The sequence below is a fragment of the Ceratotherium simum genome, chromosome 19 (genome assembly GCF_057802395.1).
Source record: "Ceratotherium simum simum isolate JZ-2026a chromosome 19, ASM5780239v1, whole genome shotgun sequence".
Lineage (NCBI taxonomy): Eukaryota > Metazoa > Chordata > Mammalia > Perissodactyla > Rhinocerotidae > Ceratotherium > Ceratotherium simum.
The window spans coordinates 14,447,870-14,467,493 of record NC_141918.1 but is presented as its reverse complement, the minus strand read 5'-3'; the positions used below and the strand labels follow the sequence as shown (position 1 = coordinate 14,467,493).

Genomic DNA, 19,624 nt, shown 5'->3' with positions numbered 1-19,624 from the left:
ATTTTATTCTGCCATCTGCCATCTGTGCATCTATGCCACCTGAAATGAAGGCATAGAGGACTGTGGTATTAAACAAAACTGATCATCAATTTCAACAAAATTCAGCTTCCCTCATTATGCACTCTAGTCAAGTCTGAAGATCATGAACCTCTCATCCAATGGCTCTCAACTGTGGTTACCTTTACATCTGAAAAGCGGTCTTTAAATCTGCATTTGTTAAAAAAGTTCACAAAAAGTCAAAAGCACAAGCTACTTATGAAACTTTTTTGAAACTTTTAAGGGAAAACTCAAATTACAAATGCTCACACCTTTTGCCCGGTTTCACCACCTGTCATTCCTTCTTTCAAAAATGTGCTTACATCAGTTCCTTACAAATGAAAGAATTCTTTTTAATTGAAAAAGGTGAAGTTAAAACACAATGAAAAGCTCTGTCATTGGTGCTAATGAACATCCTTGGCTAGGAGCCATTGCTCTAGATGGTTCTACAGTACAGCTGGACTATACCTTAGAAAGTTTCTTCTACCAACTTTGGCCACTGTTAAAGTAAATCATCACTTTCCTTATTTCAGGATGGGAAAAACTGATGACATGACAGAACAGATTTCTGGCCTCTCAAAATTTCCTCGTGATTTAAATGTCTCACAAGATTCTTACCTTGTCCATGAAACTATAATCTCTCCCTTCTTTTTAATAACATTCTTTGCAGACAGGCCTGTTGAAGCAGCAGCAGCTGCTGCTGACGGCTCCTTAATCCCTGGGCTTGCCTTTAATGAGGGATCTTTAGTCACTGTAGGGGCCTTTTTCTTGTTGGCTTTCTTTCGGTGAGCTTCACCATTCTGCCCAGAATCTTGGGTAATTTTTTTGGTCTTTTCCCTACTAGTTAAGTCTGTTTCCTTTCTCTGTTTTTTCTGAGAAGAATGATTTAGATCAGAAAAGTTTTTTCTCTTTTTGTGAGCATTATCCAAAGCCCCAGGCAACTCTGAACTACCAGAATTTGATGCCGGCTCTGATTTTACATCATCCTTTTTTACTTCACATGAACTGGGAGATTCCGAGGTCAAATCAATATAGGCTTCCTCAACAATGCTTTCCAAAGGCCTGCTTGCCACTTCCACCTTTTCTTCCTTACTATTATCTTCATCTACACATATCACCTGACACCCCAAGCCTTCAACAGGTAAAGCAGGACAGTTACCTTCATTTTTACTCTCGCTTGAAACATCTTGTGTCAAATCAATAAAAGCATCTACAGTATCAGGCTGCATATTGTCTAATATTGGAGTATTTTGATCCAGATTGCCTCCAGAACATCCCAACTGATCAATATTTAAAACTGTTACTTCTATAAATTCCCCTAAGTTTTTGGTCTCAGTGACTGGATCTTTTGTGAGGTCTATATACGTGTTCGGAAGATGATCCTCGACAGAACGTGGAATTTCTTCCATTGGAGGCAATTCTTCAACACTTTCAGGCACTTTTGGTTCCCATTCTTGATGCAACTTGAAACATTCATCAGCCACTTCATTACTATGACCCACTTTACCTGAAGCATCTTCAAGAAATTCATATATATCAGGAACCTGTGATTGTATCATACAGTCCTGTTCTTCTTGAGCTGATTTACTGCTATCAACATTTTTGTAGGTTTTCTTCAATTCCTCCACAGATTTAAAAACTCTATTCTGACATGAAGTATATTCTTTCTCTGCTGCTTCATCAGCTTCCTTTTCCACTCTGGGCAAAGATGCCAATGATTCATCAGCCACCATATTCTGTTTAAGACTAGGGGAGGTAGACGGTGCTGCACGCCGTATTTTCACAATGAAATGATCATTGGACTTTTCCATTATGACAGCATGCATGGGTAGATTAGGGTGGTACTGAAAGCCGGGAGCAACAGACCGGCTTGTCCATGACGAACAACTTGATTTACTGCTTGAATTATCAGACTCCAGAGCTAAATGAATATCTTGTTCAGATGCATCCTCTTCCTCAAGTAAAGCATCTTCACTAAAATGGGCACTAATAACTTCTTCAGGAGTTGAACTAGACAAAACTTCTGGCTTTAAGAAACTGAGATGACCATCTGACTTCAGAGGTGATGGTACTGTTAAAGAGACTGCTAGATCTTCAAGAAGAATGGAAGAAATGCAGGGCTTGCTCTTTTCTGAACTACATACATTATCTTTACTTAAAGCAATGTTTGTGGACACTTCAAACATACAACTTTCATCCAACACATCAGGATGAACTGGCAACGAAAGCCCTGAAGACAGAGACGGAGCTTTCTCAGATGATAATAATGACCAATTATCATCACTAATCATTTTAGGACACGGAGAAACCACCCCTGAAACTAGCTCTTCTGTTGTACAAGCTGGTATAGATTCACACTTAAGACTCTCTAGCAGCTGTTTCTCTGGAGTCTTGAACTCCCACTCACTTTTTTCACTACAGTTAACACTGTTGTCCAAAAGATCAGAACCTTGCAACAAACTTTTAAATATTTCACCCATCTGTGCATCACTGACTAAATTAAAAGTAAGGCTAGAAGCTTGCTGTTCAGTAAGAATCTCAAAACTGCGTTCTGGCTTCAGAGCAGCACGCTGGGACGTCTGTGCATCCTCCACGGTGTTTCCTTCCATTTTTCCTGGCTTTGGGGTGCTCAGGCAGTTTGGTTCTAAGGAGTGCCCTTTGGATTGAGAATTCTTAATATTATCAAAGCAACTGTTAAAATTTTTTTTAATGTCATACTTTACTGTGTTGATACTGGAACTATTTTGGTCTTGATGTTTTTCCTCAGATTTTTTACATCCCACTAAAGACTTATAATAAACAGAATCTTCTGATTTGGGGGATGTCTCCTTCAGTGTTTCTTTGCTGGAGTTGTCCACATTCCCCTTCTGACAATTTAAATATTGTGCTTTCTCTTTACTTATCTTTTCAAGTTTTCCTTCATCACTGTCGCTGCCAAAGTTTATGGAATCACAAAACTTTACTAAGATTTTCTTAAGCTTTGCAAACAAATAATCAAGCTGTTCATCTACAAATTTCCACAATTTTTTTTTCATATCTGGTAGTTGCTGTTCAAATAAACGATCCACTATGCCATTCTTTTTAACTTGCTTAAGTTTAGATTCTATAACATCACAGAGATTCTTCTGCAAAGTAGTCACTGACTTAGAGATTCTGGATAAGTCAAGGTGTTTAATTAGTGACGTAAAACTCAAAATTGCTGAATCAATAATTCTATGAAATTGTATTAATGAAAATTTTACCTTGAACTTCATATAATTTTTCCTTACATGTTTTCTTATCATTCGTAACATGTGCATAACCTCTCGTTCAGAAGAGGGTGCAGCAACGATTGGAACTATTTTTTCCAGGCTCGAAGTGCTCATTGTCTTATCTTTCTTCTCTGTTTTTGAAGATCTGCTAGATTCACTTTGTCTTTGATTCCATTTGCTTTTGGTCTGATGGATTTTTACAGAAGATGTTTTCTTATTGTCTTTATCCAAACGCACAGTACTTTTCCTACTTCCTGGGCTAGTTTTTACGTGCTGCACCTCAGTAGAAGTTGTAGGTTTGGCATTTTTTTCAAAACTTTTTTGTGCTTTAGATTTTTCATTGTCACTTATAATTTCTCCTTCTTCTAATTCATCTAAAGATGAATTCTTAAGGGAGTCTGCTTCTGTAAATTTCTCAGATTTGCGAACTGGCTTTTGATTTTCCTTATTGAGATCAGACTGACTGCTGGAGGTAGAATGAGCTGAATCTGGTGGAAACACATCTGTGGAAGAGAAAAATATATTATAGTCACATGACCATTGAGTCTTAGTCATTTGACATTTCTATACTAAATACAACAAAAAAAAAACTATATAGTGAGGCAATTCATTATTCTAATAACTTTTTTTAGCAGAATTTTAATGCCTAATACTTATTCATGTCACTAGTCTTTACTGGCTTTAAAATGTGCTCAGAAGGTATCTGATGGCAGTGATAGTGTAGAGTTTGGTCATTTGGATAACATCAACCAACTGTTCAGGTATCTTTACTTCATGTTAGCAGCATCACCTATTCTACGCCATTTGATGATGGCTTTTGAACAACAAAAATACATCAGAAAGCAAGCAAAAAGTATTTGGAACAATCTGTTCTACTACTTCCTTTTTTTTATATGAATAAGAATCATCTAAATTTAGACTAAAGGCTCAATGTACATTTCAGTTAACAACGGGGGTCTGAATAATATGTTATGAAGAAAGAAAAAGCACTAATTCATCTTGCTTATATCTTTTACATTTTCACAAAAAGTTATAGAAGATAATATAAACTATTACCTTTATGACTATTATTATATAACGGAACTTGAGATGGGCTTTCCATTCTAAGGACTTTTGCTACAGGTCTCACTGGACTATTCAGAGGACTGATGGCTTCTGGAATAGGTCTCAGGTGATTAAGGTCAATGCTCATAACTGAGTTATCATCATCATGATATACTGAGTTTGTTTCACCAATTTCCATTCTGTGGTCCATTAACTCAGTCTGCTGAAGTGAAGATTCTAGAGTCTCTTTAGGTGAGCAAGGCTCCAAATGACAAGACTTACTCTCAACCAGTGGTGAATCTACAAGAGAAGGCTCAAATTTTGGGTTACCATCTTCTGAAAGGACTATTGGCAAAATGCCATCTTCTTCAACTGAAGGCTGCAAAATGCTTTCATTGGATTCAGCCACTTTGGTTGAAAATGCCTCCTTTACTTCCATACCTTCAGAAATACTACAAGAATTTAAACCATCGTTTCTTTTGATATCCAATTCCAAGCCACAGTTTTGAGAAACATTTGTTTGTAATATGTCCATTACCACAGGAACTGCTGCCCTTGCACCATTAATGGTTTGTTCCATTTCTGTTGATGATGGAAACAAGGATTCTGTTTTTCCCATTTCCACAGGTGCTAAGACGGAAGTCTCGGTACCACAACTGGGCATGTCATAATGCATAGTATTCTCAACAGATTTAACTAACAACCTATTTTCTTCCATTTTCCTCTCTGGAATACTGGTCCTGGGTTCAGATTCTGCTGCAATAGCATCCTTTGGCTCCAATAACTTTGATTTGGTGTCCTCTGTGATATGTTCATTGACAGAGGGAACACATGTCACTGTTTTAGCCTGCACCAAGGAGTCTAAGTCACATATGCCATTGGATTTGGGAGTATTGGTTATTTTATGCTGATTACCCTGAGAAACAGGCTGCTTCTTAGCAGGAGAAAGAGTTAAGTTCAATTTTTCCATAAAACTCAACTTTAAGTCTTTGTTTTTTGTTTCATTCGGACCACTCTCAGCTTTAACTGCAAGCTCTTTATTATCTGCTTCTTCAGAAACATCATTATTAGAGACTACACCTTTATCATTTTTTGGCTCATTCTGTCTCTTTAAATCAGGAGTGGTTTTCTTAGTTTCCTTGTTAGTCTTCTGCAAATGCTCTGTAGGTGTTCTTTTTTCATTTCTCATATGTCTATTTTCTTCTTTGCTTCCTCGTTCTCTTTTCCTCTTATCTTCAGTTCTATGCCTTTCTGCTTTTAAAGGTGTATTTTCCCATTGGTGCACAGCATCCACTTCCTTGGAGTCAATGTGTTTGTGAGTTCTACTGGTTGAAAGAGAGGATGGACATCTTCCTTCTTGAAAACTATGATTACTTACACCCCTGTCTCTTTTACACTCTTCCCTTCCTCTTCTCTCTTCCAGATGGTATTTACTTGAATTATGAGAAGATTTTGTTATTTCATTCTTGGAATGAGGAAATGATGCACGTTCAGATCTTCTCCAATGATCCTGGTCTTTTACTATTGATTTAGGTTTTTGATCAACCTTTCTTTCTTCTTTGTCTTGTGATTTAAGTTCTTTTCTATTTATATTTTGTGATCTTTCACTTTGTCTTTCCAGTTTTTTGTCACTTTGAGATTCTACTCTAGTGTGTGACCTTTCTCTAGAGGTCTCTTTCTCCCAAGAAGAGCTAAGGCGTTCATTTTTATAATCCAAATCTGTGTTACTTTTAAACTTTGAATTTTTGTTCTCAGCCTTTGGTTCACCTTTACCATATTTCTCAGGACGTCCTTGTAGCCTTTGACTAGCCTCTATGTTCCTCGGTTCACCATCACCACAGCTCATTTTTAAGTCTTTTCGTATTCTTTCAGTTCCTCTGCTATATTGGCTATGTCTAACATCTTTTCTCCCTCTTCTGTTATCCTCATTTGAGCTACCCTCACCAACCTGATAATGGGAACGTGACCAAATGCCATTGGTGCAGTGTTTTTCAACAGATGTAGGCAAATGCAAAGTGCTCTTTTTCTCAGAATGTGACTTTCCTTCTTTTTCGAGGTTTGGCAGTGAAGTGCTATGATGTACATCTTTAGAAACATCACTTTTCACTCTGTGATCAGTCTTTGAACAATCATCCAAATGGGGAGATTTGGATTTAAGATCTTTTGTTTTAACTATATCTGATGTCCTTGCAGTCTTATGATTATTTCGAAAATGCGGAAACTCAGACAACCTATCAAGAAATAAACAACAAAAAAACAAAGTTAATTGCTTTTTAGTAATCGAAATTTTAATCACATGTGATAAACTTTAAAATTCAGGGGCCCACAAACTGGCAAAACTAATTTTACTTTGCGTAAAGGTGTGAGTGATAAAAATTTACCAGCTTCCAACTAAATGGGCAAGTTTTCAAAACAAGGAACTGTCTTTCATTTGCTTTGCTCAAAGTCTGGAGGACCTCTCAGTTCTACCCCAGCATTTGCCAATGTCTTTCAGACTTCCTTCACCATAGGTGTACAACTCCCAAACTAACCAAAAATTCACTTCTTTTAGAACAAGTGACATTATTTTCTTGCCCTCACTCACTCTAGTCCAACTGAAACAGAAGGAAAAGTGAAACCTTGCTGGACAACAGAGACAATCAAAATATAACTCGATGTAGGGTCCTATCCTAGCTTTCTATTTCACATACAACCCCACAGTAAACCAAAGCATCAACAGCCATCTTCAAGTGGCACATACTGTGCAAAAATAAAAAGGAATATAGAATTGTAAGTCTCTCCTGGAGAATGGTATGTATTTACTGTTTAAAAAAAAAAAGAAAGCCTAAGTCTTAAGGTTTTATTAGTGTTTCAGAAAACTAGCAGTTTTCCTAATAATAAAATGTAAATAGCTCATTTTATCTTTTTGTAATAATAAAAGTCCATCTCCTGAAGTGCCATAACTTCCCTGAATTCTCATGAATCTATTCCTAATCAGTACTAAATGTGTAGAGAACACCAAAACTTAAGACTCAGGAATAAGGGGAGATTTTTATGAAACAAAAGAGGACACAGGAGACATACAACCTAAGGCAATCTATAGACTTTATATGGATCTTGTTATGGGTTGAACTGTGTCCCCTCAAAGTTCATATGTTGAAGTCCTAACCCCTAGTACCTCAAAATATGACCTTATATGAAGACAGGGTCTTTACAGAGGTAATCAAGTTAAAGTGAGGTCACTAGGTGGGCCCTAATCCACTATCACTACTGTCCTTCCCCAAAAGGGAAATTTGGACACAAAGATACACGTAGAGAGAAGATGATATGAAGAGACAGAGGAAGAAGGTGACCATCTACAAGCCCAGGAGAGTGGCCTGGAACAGATCCTTCCATCATATAGCCCTCAGAAGGAATCAATCCTGCCGACACCTTGATCTTGGACTTCTAGCCTCCAGAACTGTGACACAATAAATTTCTGTTATTTAAGGCACCCCATTTGTAGTACTTTGTTATGGCAGCCCTAGGAAACTAATGCAGGTTCTGACTCAAAAACACAAACATTATAAGACAGCTTTGAGACAACTGAGGAAATGTGAACACAAAAAGTACTAACCCTAAAAGAAAAAACCTCACAAATTGAACTTCACTAACATTAAGAACATTTATTCCTTGGGGCCGGCCCGGTGGCGCAAGCGGTTAAGTGCGCATGCTCCGCTGCGGTGGCCCGAGGTTCACCAGTTCGGATCCCCGGCACGCACCGACGCACCGCTAGCAAGCCATGCTGTGGTGGCATCCCATATAAAGTGGAGGAAGATGGGCATGGATGTTAGCCCACGGCCAGTCTTCCTCAGCAAAAAGAGGAAGACTGGCAGATGTTAGCTCAGGTCCGATCTTCCTCACAAAAAAAAAAGAACATTTATTCCCCACAAGACACAATAAACAGAGTGATAGACAAGCCATAGAATGGGAAGATATTTGCAATAAATTTATCCAACAAAGAATTCACATTCAACAAAGGATGTGCACGTGTAATGTGCATCAAACTTATCAAACTATAAGCTCCTAAAAGATAGTTCCAGCCCACAGAGCTCATAACGTGTATTTAGTCTAACTTCATACTAAATAAAATACTATCAAAAGTTTTATTTTAAAATAAACCTTCACCCTAAACATTTTTCAGAATTTACTCTTAAATTTTCACCTTACATTATTTTCATTTTTTCTTTTAAACATGAAGTTTCAACCAAATGATAAACACATACCATCAGAATACTAGTTACAGCTCACAATTAAAAAGTGCAAATATTTGATAGAATATTTATTAGATAATATATAACCACGTCAAACAACCTAATGACATAACTCATCATTTATTCACTCAGTTTCTCTTTCCGCCCTATTCAAATGTCATACCCCTCCCCTAAAAGATTCAAATATATACAAAATCTCCCCAACACTTCAGGAACCAATTGTATACTAGTTGCACTGATGGGATTTAGGTTAGTAAACACAACCATCTTCATTTTCAGAAGTGCTTTATAATGCCATCTGGTCCACACAGGATTGTCCTCATACACTCTTCAGTCATTTATTCAGTATCTACCATGTACCAGGCACTATGCTAGGGGCTTTATAAAATGGTGAGGACACACATGCACGGTCCCTGCTCCCATGAAGCTTACTGTTTAGTGGAAGAGAAAGATACTAATCAAGTAATCCCATCCATGATTTTAAAAACTGTAAGTGTACATAAAGCTACAAAAGAGAGATTTGGCCTAGTCAGGGAGAACAGACAAATATCCTCTGTGAAAAGAATGTTTATGCTGAGACCTGAGGATGAGCAGGCATTTAGCAAGTGGAGGAGAGGAACATTCCAGGCAGTGGAAACAGTCCATGCAAAGGCAGAACTCATGGTACATCCAGAGAACCGAAAGAATGCCAGAGATACACCAGAGCTATGACACCTAGGGCAAAGGTAAACACTGAAGGCAGGCCTGGAAAGTAACTGGGGACCATATCATGAAGAGCCTTGTGGGCTACGTTAAGATTTATGATCTTTTATCCTAAGAACAATGAGAAGCCATTGATGTGTTTTAATCAAAAAACGGGGTGGGATGGGGTGGTTCTATGATAGTGAAATGTCCAGACTTGTGCTTTAGAAAGTGTCCTGTGGCTTTAATATTGAGAAGAGACAAACCAGAGGCTGGAAAAAGCAAGAATGAATGCAGAGATACCAGCACAAAGACTACTACCAGTTCAGATGAGAGCTGATGGGCAGCAATGACGGTAGAAATGGAGAGACATGAATGATTTGAGAGATTATAAAGACATTAAAAACAACAGGACATGGTAATGAATTTGGATCTGAGAGATGACTGAGAGGTAAGTGTCAATGACGACTCCTAGGCAGGGTGACTATGTTTCCCAGTTTGCCAAGCAATTGCAGTGTAATTATTAATAGCACTCCTTTCTACTCTCAAAAGCGTCCTGGTTTGGGCAGTTAAATTAAATGGTCATTCTACCCCTAGGTCTCTAGCTTGCACTAGGTGAATAAATTTTGGGGAATTCACTGAGCTGAGAAACAATAGAAGAGGTTTGACCATAAATTCCATTTTGGGTGAGGTAATTTTGAAAATTTTCTATAGATGTGAAGTACTGTTGTCTTCATATCTACCTATATGTAGGTATCCATCTACATATAAATGCAACTGACCCAGCATGTGTGATATTACCTCATAAGAAAATACTGATAAAGAAAGGAAAGGACACAGGTTTGAGCTTTGAAGAATTCCAACTTAGCCAAGTACAGAAGAATAAATCTCAAGTTAAGAAGACAACTAAGAATCACGAAAGCCAAAGGAAAAGACTATTTCAAGAAAGGAGGGTCAACGATGTCAAACAGCACGTGAGGAAAAGTTAAAATGAGAAGTCAAATTTATCTGATGGATTTATTGGCAGTCACTGTTAACCAAAATGACAGCTGTTTTGGAGGACCAACGGAGGCAGAAGTCAGAGGGAAACGGGTTCAAGAGTGAGCAGAAATAGGAAATAGAGACAACAAGTTTAGATGACTATTTTGGAGATTTGACTATGAAGGTGAGGAGAGAGATGAAATTCTAGAGCAAAATATTGTCCTGACCCAAAAAAAAAAAAAGGAGAGAGAGAAATTAAGTAAAAAATTCACTTGAAAGAGAAAAGAATATACAATTGAGAGATAATTTAAAGGTTGTCTATAAACAGGGAATATGAGCACAGATACCCTCTCAATATTTTAGTAATTTGGCGCGGGCCTAGAAGAACCCATGACATATACACCATTATCTCCTCAGGAGCAAAGAGTACCAGAGCAAGATTCTAGTGTATTAGAAAACTGAGGGCTGGCCCCATGGCTTAGCGGTTAAGTGCACGTGCTCCGCTACTGGTGGCCCGGGTTCAGATCCCAGGCGCGCACCGACGCACCGTTTGTCCGGCCATGCTGAGGCCGCGTCCCACATACAGCAACTAGAAGGACGTGCAACTATGACATACAAGTGTGTACTAGGGCTTTGGGGAAAAAAAAAGGAGGAGGATTGGCAATAGATGTTAGCTCAGAGCCGGTCTTCCTCAGCAAAAAGAGGAGGATTAGCATGGATGTTAGCTCAGGGCTGATCTTCCTCACAAAAAAAAAAAAAAAAAACTGAATATATTCAGAGAGGTATGTGGCAATATTCCATTAATAATTGTACATATGTCATTATCATAATATACCACTAGAATATTAGTCACAGTAAAACCTTAAATATTTAATAAAATGCATGATTTTCTTATCTTTCCACTCAAAGTTGAAAATATTCCACATGTCAACACCCACGTAATTTATAAACAGATCCACATCCCTCAACTATACCTTTGGTGAAGATTATTTATTTCTTCATCTTTGCGGTTTATTTCCACTCTGGCAGTTTTGATAAGTGCAGAAATATTCTTCTTAAGAGACTGGTTTTCATTTTTTAAGCTGAAATTCTAAACATCATAAAATATATTTAATAAACTATATATCTACAGGATTACTAAACTATATTACTTATAATAGCTAGTGATTATTAAATACCAACTACATACCAGGCATCACATATTTTATCTTACGTAATTCTCAAAAAAGTCTTATGAGAAGTACTGTTATGCTTATTATACAGATGGGGAAGCTGAGGTTCAGAGAAGATAACTGGCACCAGAGAAAGGTCATTTAAAGTGAACTACTTAAAACAAGGATCAAAATGAAAAAACAATAAATAAGAAACAAGTTCTGCGTGGGTCATTATCTTAAAAATGGAAAATAAAAATGATAAAAATTTTATTGCATTTAACAATTTAGCTTTAACTTCCAACAATGTACTAATTCTCAGATGAACAAAGAATGAAACTAGGATTAACCGGTTCTTTTGGGGAAAGGGAAAAGGAAGAGAAACAACTTTACGAGAAAATAAAAATCAGAACAAGACATGACAATCCTGATTTCTCCAGCATGATCACAAAAAAAGTCATTCTGGCAAAAATTATGAAGGCATAACCATTTTCCCCCAACAGCCCTTCTAAATCTTTGCTCTTCAAACCAGCCTCTTTTAAACTGTCTGATATCATCTCTATGAATTTTTAAACTGTTAACTAGTCTAACAGATCTTTTATGTCAATGCCATTTAACAAATCAAGCAGTTTTCCTATATTAATTTCACTGACACAGGAAATAATGCACGTTTTGCCAGATTTGCTATTTGATTTAATACTAAAAAAAAAAGTTTCCTTATAAACTGCCAACACTTTAGAATTTTAATTTCTAACAAAAAATTTTTATTAAATTTTAATTTAATAAGGCAAAAATAAAATATTCAGTATAATCCTACCTGTGTCTGTATTTCCTTAAACTTTTTCATTAGCTCTTTCATTTGCGTCTGACATTTCCCATATTCTACTTGCAACTGTAAGATATAAAAAGATTAATTTAAGCATCATTCTAAATTACTTTCTTAGCTCAAATGACATTTCAAAATATTTAAAATTTTGCAAATCAATCCACCAAGAGGGGTTGATTAGGTCTATTTCTACTAACAAGTATTCAGTAAGATTATTGGTTTTTAAAGTTGACTCTGCCAACTTTAATAATAATGTATTTTGTTTCACATTCAATCTCCAAACCTTAAAACGCAAATAAAGTAGAGAGAAATTTATCTGATTTAAGTTTTGGACATTTTATAACTTAGTAGAAATCATGAAAAGATAAAATGTTATATCACACTGATTGCCTGTTGAGGTTTTATATATCCAGACACTTAAATTTAATCAAGTGAAATTATAACTAAATTTAGACAAGCATTCAGAAAACATTGTTTTAAAAAGCAGATCTGAAGGCAGAAACTGAGTTAAATATTCTTTTAGTCTTAGAGCTACTTCCTAAACACAGAGTGTTTGTTCAATAGTAAGCTGATGCCTACACTTCAGGAACTACAAAAGAGTAAAATAACTGCCCTTAATAATTCTGGCAACCCATACATCATTATACGTTGCCTCCTTTGCAGTTCCTTCTTCAGTCAGAATTTCTTCATACAAATCCAAACAATTTCTGGATGGCACACAGGATTTGGAAGCACCGTCTAAAACAAACAAACAAAAAACACTTACACTAAAATATGTATTTCCAGATTCCATGCAGTCCCTATCAAAATTCTAATACCATTTTTCACAGAAATAGAAAAAAATGATAGAACCACAAAGGCTGTAAATAGCCAAAGCAATCTTAAGAAAGAAGATCAAAGCTGGAGGCAGCAAATTTCCTCATTGCAAACTAAAATACAAAGATATAGTAATCAAAACTGTATGTTATTGGCATAAAAATAGACACATAGACCAATGGAACAGAATACAGAGTCCAGAAATAAACCCACGCATATATGGTCAATTAATTTATGACAAAGGAGACAAGAACAGGGAAAAGGATAGTCTCTTAAATAAATGGTCGTGGGAAAACTGGACAGCCACATGCAAAAGAATGAAACTGGACCACTATCTTACACCACATACAAAAATCAACTCAAAATGGATTAAAGATTTGAACATAAGAGCTAAAACTATAAAATTCCTAGAAAAAAAAACATAGGAGGTAAGTTCCTGGACATCGGTCTTGGCAATTATTTTCTGGATTTGACAACAAAAGCAAAAACAAACAAATGGGACTACATCAAATTAAAAAGCTTCTATACATATAGCCAAAAAAATCAACAAAATGAAAAGGCAACCTGCAGAATAAGAGAAAATATTTGCAAACTATATATCTGATGAGGAGTTAATATCTAAAATATATAAGAAAATCATAAAACTCAATAGCCAAAGAAAAACAACACAACTAAAAGATGGTCAGAGGAACTGAATAGACATTTTCCAAAGAAGACATACAAATGGCCAACAGGTACATGAAAAGGTGCTCAACATCACTAATCATCAGGGAAATGCAAATCAAAACCACAATGAGACATCACCTCACACCAGTTAGAATTGTTGTCATAAAAAAGACAAAATAACAAGTGTTGGCAAAGATGTGGAGAAAAGGGAACCCTTGTGCACTGTTGGTGGGAATGCAAACTGGTGCACCTACTATGGAAACAGAACAGAAGTTCCTCAAAAAATTAAAAACAGAACTAGGATATGATCCAGCAATCCCACTTCTGGGTATACACCCAAAGAAAAAGAAAATAGAATCTCCAAGAGATATCTGCACTCCCATGCTCACTGCAGCCAAGATATGGAAACAACCTAAGTGTCTGTCACCAAATGAACAGATAAAGATGATGTGGTATACATATATAATGAAATATTATTCAGCCACGAAAAGGAAGGTCATCCTGCCATTTACAACAACATGGACGGACCCTGAGGGCATTATGCTAAATGAAATAAGTCAGACAGAGAAAGACAAATACTGTACGATATCACTTACATGTGGAATCTAAGAGCCAAAGGCATAGAAACAAATACTAAAATCGTGGTTACCAGGGGATGAGGGTGGGGGAAAAGAGGAGATGTTAAAGAGTAATAACTTCCAGCTATAAGATGAACAAGTTCTGGCGATCTAATGTACAACACAGTGATTATAGTTAATAATACTATATTATATAATTGAAAGTTGCTAAGAGAGTAGATCTTAAATGTTCTCACCACAAAAAAGAGATGGTAATTATGTGACGAGATACAGGTGTTCTCTAATGCTACAGTGGTAATCATTTTGCAATATATAAATGTGATAATCATTTTGCAATATATAAGTGTATCAAATCAACACATTGTCTACCTTAAACTTACTCAATGTTATATATCAATTATATCTCAATAAAGCTGGAAAAAAAGAAAAAAAATGTGTTAGGCTTTTTGACGTTACATTCCACTTCAACTCAAAGGGCTATACATTTCTCCATCGCCTGCAGTTCATCCAAATCTATACTGATTTCACAGATGACAGTTGGAATACCAATTTACCTAAAATCCTTGTGTCAACAAATGAGGTGTGAGGATCATATTTGTTCAAAGCTTTGAGAGATTTGATTCTGAAAAAGGTTTCTAATTTGGATAGGTCATTAGACTCTGCATATCACACTCTTACAGATACATTTGAAAATATTTATAGTAACTACTCTTTTCAAAAGTTCTAATATCATGTAACCTGCGACAGTATGAGTAGTAATATATGTACAGACACCACCCCCAGTCGCATTTCAATGGTACAAAATATTTTTGCACAAAGTCCAACTAAATCTGAAATCCAGATGAATAACAAACCTGAGTGCTAATCTGTTTTACTGATCAAGCTTTGAGCAAGAAAATAATCACCTGAGTGTAATCATTTCAAAGAATGGGCAGATTGTTCAGTAGCTATGAGTTACGCCAAGATTTGGTAACAACAAAATAAACACTTCCAATGGACTGACCAAACAAAATGAAACTATTTTATTAGAGAATTTACATACCAGAAACAGCACTGTCCAATCCAGCATATATGTCCAAAGAACCTTCATCATTATTTTTAAGAGGAGAGGCTGCAAGAAAATCAAAGACTAGTTAAAACTGACTTTATGCACTTATGAAGTTTTTCCATTCCTACGCTGAAGGATCAGGAAGAGAAAGAGACTTTATTAGCCTTGAGCCAAAAAAGAGAATTGTTTAGAAGTTTTTATACATCCTTATAAACGGGAAGATCTTAGCACACAGATTTATGACTCGATTACCTCAGATTTAGACTTAAAAACTCACCTTCAAATACATACTAGTGAGAAGGGTCGAATTCCAGGAATAGCAGAGTAGTTTCTATCAGACCAATCCTCCTGCAGCTAACAACTATAAACTCTAAACAAAATATTAAAAGCTATTTGCAGTCAAATGCTCTATTGTGGTGATCATTTCACAATATATACAACTATCAAATCATTATGATGTATACCTGAAACTAATATGTTATATATAAATTACACTTCAATTAAAAAAAAAGCTATCTGAAAAACTAGAAAGCAACCCAAAGCAGGCAAAAACTGGAGAGGAGACAACACCTGAAAGAAGAAAACAGCACTGCCTGAGTTCCCTATCCCCCTTTTATTACAATTTTTTGTGGAAAGATAAGCCCTAGTCACAGTCACACTCGTCAGTGAAAACTCAGATGGAAACCTCCAGTTCTAACAGCTTGAAGAACCAGAGAAAAAACTTTGGGGGTGATAACAGCACCTAGAAAGTAAGAGAGGAAATCCAGAGAGCCACAGAGGAGATTCCCCAAATTGTGCCCCCAAATCCCTGAGTGATCCCAAACTATACAACTAAAGGTTCAACTCCAAAAAGTCTAGCTAAAGCTAAAAAATCTGAACACAGATTGCAGCTGCTATCCACCACAGGAAAGAGAGAAGCTTAAGTTCAGCCAAGTTAAATACCTGCTAAAATTAAAAACAACAATACTCTTCAGAGAAATATAACAGAATCCAACGTCTCTATAACATGACATTTACAATGTCCGGAATGCAATCCAAAATTACTACGTAAGAAATCTTGGCAGAGAAACAGAAACACAAGAACAAATAAAAATCCTAAGACTGAAAACTATAATATCTAATGTAAAAAAATTCACTGTGTGCTTGACAGAAGAGCCAGTGAACTTGAAGACAGAGCAATAAAAATAACCCAATCTGAAGAACAGAGGGAAAAAAAAAAAGAACACTCTTGGTAACCTATAGGATAATATCAAAAGTTCTCACGTATTATATATCTGGAGTCGTAGAAGAAAAGAGAGAGAATGGGGAGGAAAATGATACCACACGGATACTAGAAGAACTAGCAATGGTAAATAATTGAGTAAATATAAAAAACTAATTTTTCCTCTTAATTTCTTTAATATATATAGAACGGCTTAAAGCAAAAATTATAGCATTTGTATGGTGGTATTTATGACATCTTTAACCTAAAGGGATGGAGGTGAAATGTAACTATGTGTATGAGATTCTACATCTTATGTGAAAAGGTATGATACTAGTAAGTAGACTGCAATAACATTGTTAAAGATGTATATTGCAATCCCTTGAGCAACCACTAAAAAATAATGTAAAGAAGTATAGCCAAAAAGCTAACATATAAATTAGAATGAAATTCTAAAATATATTCAAATAATATTTGAAAGAAGGCAAGAAAATCAGAAAGAAAAAATCTGATGAGACAAATGAAATATTAAAATGACAGCTCTAAATCCAATCACAATAATAAAGGACATTATTGGGTTAACAGATAAAATTGGAATAAAAATGGCAGATTTATAAATAAAAGTATTGTATCAGTGTTAAATTTACTGAAATTGGTAATTATGCTGTTGTTACGTAAGAAAATCAACTTTTTCTGATGAAATACATACTGAAGTATTTAGGGGTAAAAGATCATAATGTATGCAACTTACTCTCAAATCAGGAAAAAACTGTGTGCATGTGTGTGTATTTAAAAAGAGAGTATGTGTACAACGATAAAGCCACTGGCATAAAATATTAACAAGAGGTAAATTTGGAAGAAACTAGGTAAAGGGTTCTTTGTATGTTCTTATTCTTACAACTTTTCTGTAAGTTTGAAATTATTTCCAAACAAGTATAATAAAAGACTATTATGAAAATGTTATAGGTAGGAATAAAAATTTTTGTGAAATCATGTTAAGTGGTAAAAAGTAAAATGCAAAGAAAAATGTACACTGTGGCTGTGACTATCAAAACATATGCATGTGGACAGGAACTTGAGAGAGACTAACATGTGGAAATGAAAACAGCTGTTTCTGGCAAATGAGATCAATCACGTAGTTTCATCCTTCAAAATAATGAGTTGCAGATGTGATAAAAGTTAACTGTGAATCTAGGTGAAAAGTAAAGGTGTTTGTTATATTATACTTTCAATTTTTCTACCAGTGTAGAATTTTTCAAAGAAAAAATATCATAAGAGAATTACATAGCAGCATAACAATTTGAAACCACATCAGCAAAAAATAATTAAGTAACACCAAAAAACAAATAACACTACCCAGAGTGGTTATGATGGCCATATTTCGCTTGAATTCTTCCATATCTATGAATATTAATTTTAAAAAACACTTATTTTAAGCAAAAATGGAGTTCTACTAGGCATGTTTTACAACTGCCCTTTTCATTCTATAGCAATCATAATTCTAGTTAATAAGTATACATCTATAATCTCAAAAAATTTAATGAGGTTGTCATAGCATAATTATAATTAAGAAAAAAGAACCAGATAAATGTTATGTCAAGATATGGAAGTTTAGGGGGCCGGCCCGGTGGCGCAAGCAGTTAAGTGTGTGCGCTCCACTATGGCGGCCCGGGGTTCGCCAGTTTGGATCCCGGGCGTGCACCTACGCACCGCTTGGCAAGCCATGCTGTGGCGGCATCCCATATAAAGTGGAGGAAGATGGGCACAGATGTTAGCCCATCCGAGGAAGTAGTCTTCCTCAACAAAAAAAGAAGAGAATTGGCAGATGTTAGTTAGCACGGGGCTGATCTTCCTCACAAAAAAAAAAAAAAAGATATGGAAGTTTACATTCTGCATATTATTAAAAATATATCTACTTTATGAGTTTATTTTACTACCAGGTCTCAGTTATCTCTCTCAAACTAATCATCCATTGTGACTGTCCATTGTTCCCTGAACAACAATAAACAAGCACCACTGCATTTACGGGAAGTATTAACTTCAAGAGTAACAAAAACTTACCTTATATTTTTTTGGATATGATAATAAAAATCATTATCATTTATATTGGCAAATTTCACTACATTTAAGAGGCTCACATTTACTAGGCTCACATTTACTAAGCACTTCCTATTTGCCAGGTACTTTACTGTAGTAATTCATTTACGCGTGGGGAGAAAAAGTTGATAATGACAGTGTTTTCAATGAGAATAAGTAAATAATTCTATAATTAAATAAATAAATTTAGAAAGACAATTAAAATGAGTTACCAGTAAAGACATCAAATAAACTTGTTCCATCACCATTGTCATCATCTGCTGCCATGATCCTATTTCCTTTTGATAGTCGCCATCTAAAGTATTAAATATAAAGAGATTCAACTATTAAAACCAATCTCACAATTCAGAGAATAAACCTCACTTTAAGTTAAAGGGCAACTTTCAAATTTGGATATAGTAAATAAGTTCACTCTTTATTATGATTTCAAAAAAAATGCCTAACATTTTCAGAAAGCTAAAACTACAAAAGCAAAATCTTAAACTTGCTGATAGGGTTAAGCCATGTCACAAAGTAAATGATGCTTATTTTATAAAATAGACCAAAATAATTAACTTTTATACTAAAATAAGCCAACTATCACACTAAATAAGTACAACTATATGGTGACTTCTGTGAGTCCTCTTAGCAAATAACCAAACCTGGGGGTGGTCTTGGGGACTCCAGACACACATGTTTTCACAAATAAGATAGTAAGACAGGCAAACAGCAAAGAGTTTGATACTACACTAGGTTGATAAAGGTGTGGGAAAAGAAGTACTCTCATATATCACTTAAATGTATAGTGGTATAAGCCATATGGAGACAATTTGGCAATAGCTATCAAGTTTTAAATACTCTTTGACCCAACAATTTCATATCTAGTCATTTATTCTACAGATATACAAGCACATGGTTACAAAAATGTACGTACAAGAATATTCACTGCAGTGCTGTTTATAGTGGCAAGACTGGAAGCAACATAAGAATCCAAAATAGTTAAAAAAACTCTGGCTTATCTGACATTCTCCATTCTG

The 19,624-nt window shown here is 35.6% G+C and overlaps 1 protein-coding gene across 6 annotated transcripts in view; it reads right to left on the bottom strand.

Moving 5' to 3' along the window:
• CASP8AP2 (caspase 8 associated protein 2) overlaps window positions 1-19,624 on the bottom strand; it is a 40,553-nt gene that overhangs the window by 3,384 nt on the left and 17,545 nt on the right. For 5 of the 6 annotated variants that reach the window (XR_015555223.1, XM_004422126.3, XM_087443890.1 and 2 more), the window contains exons 2-8: window positions 18,821-18,903; window positions 15,305-15,373; window positions 12,840-12,940; window positions 12,194-12,268; window positions 11,200-11,315; window positions 4,344-6,562; window positions 655-3,790 (exon numbers count right to left, since the gene is read on the bottom strand). Coding sequence is in view for 5 of the 6 variants with exons in the window: in XM_004422126.3 (XP_004422183.1) it covers window positions 655-3,790; window positions 4,344-6,562; window positions 11,200-11,315; window positions 12,194-12,268; window positions 12,840-12,940; window positions 15,305-15,373; window positions 18,821-18,875 (5,771 nt within the window). In the remaining variant the exon portion in view is untranslated. Of the gene's footprint in view, window positions 1-654; window positions 3,791-4,343; window positions 6,563-11,199; window positions 11,316-12,193; window positions 12,269-12,839; window positions 12,941-15,304; window positions 15,374-15,587; window positions 15,681-18,820; window positions 18,904-19,624 lie in introns of those variants that run through there. The other variant, XM_087443891.1, reaches the window with a different exon arrangement.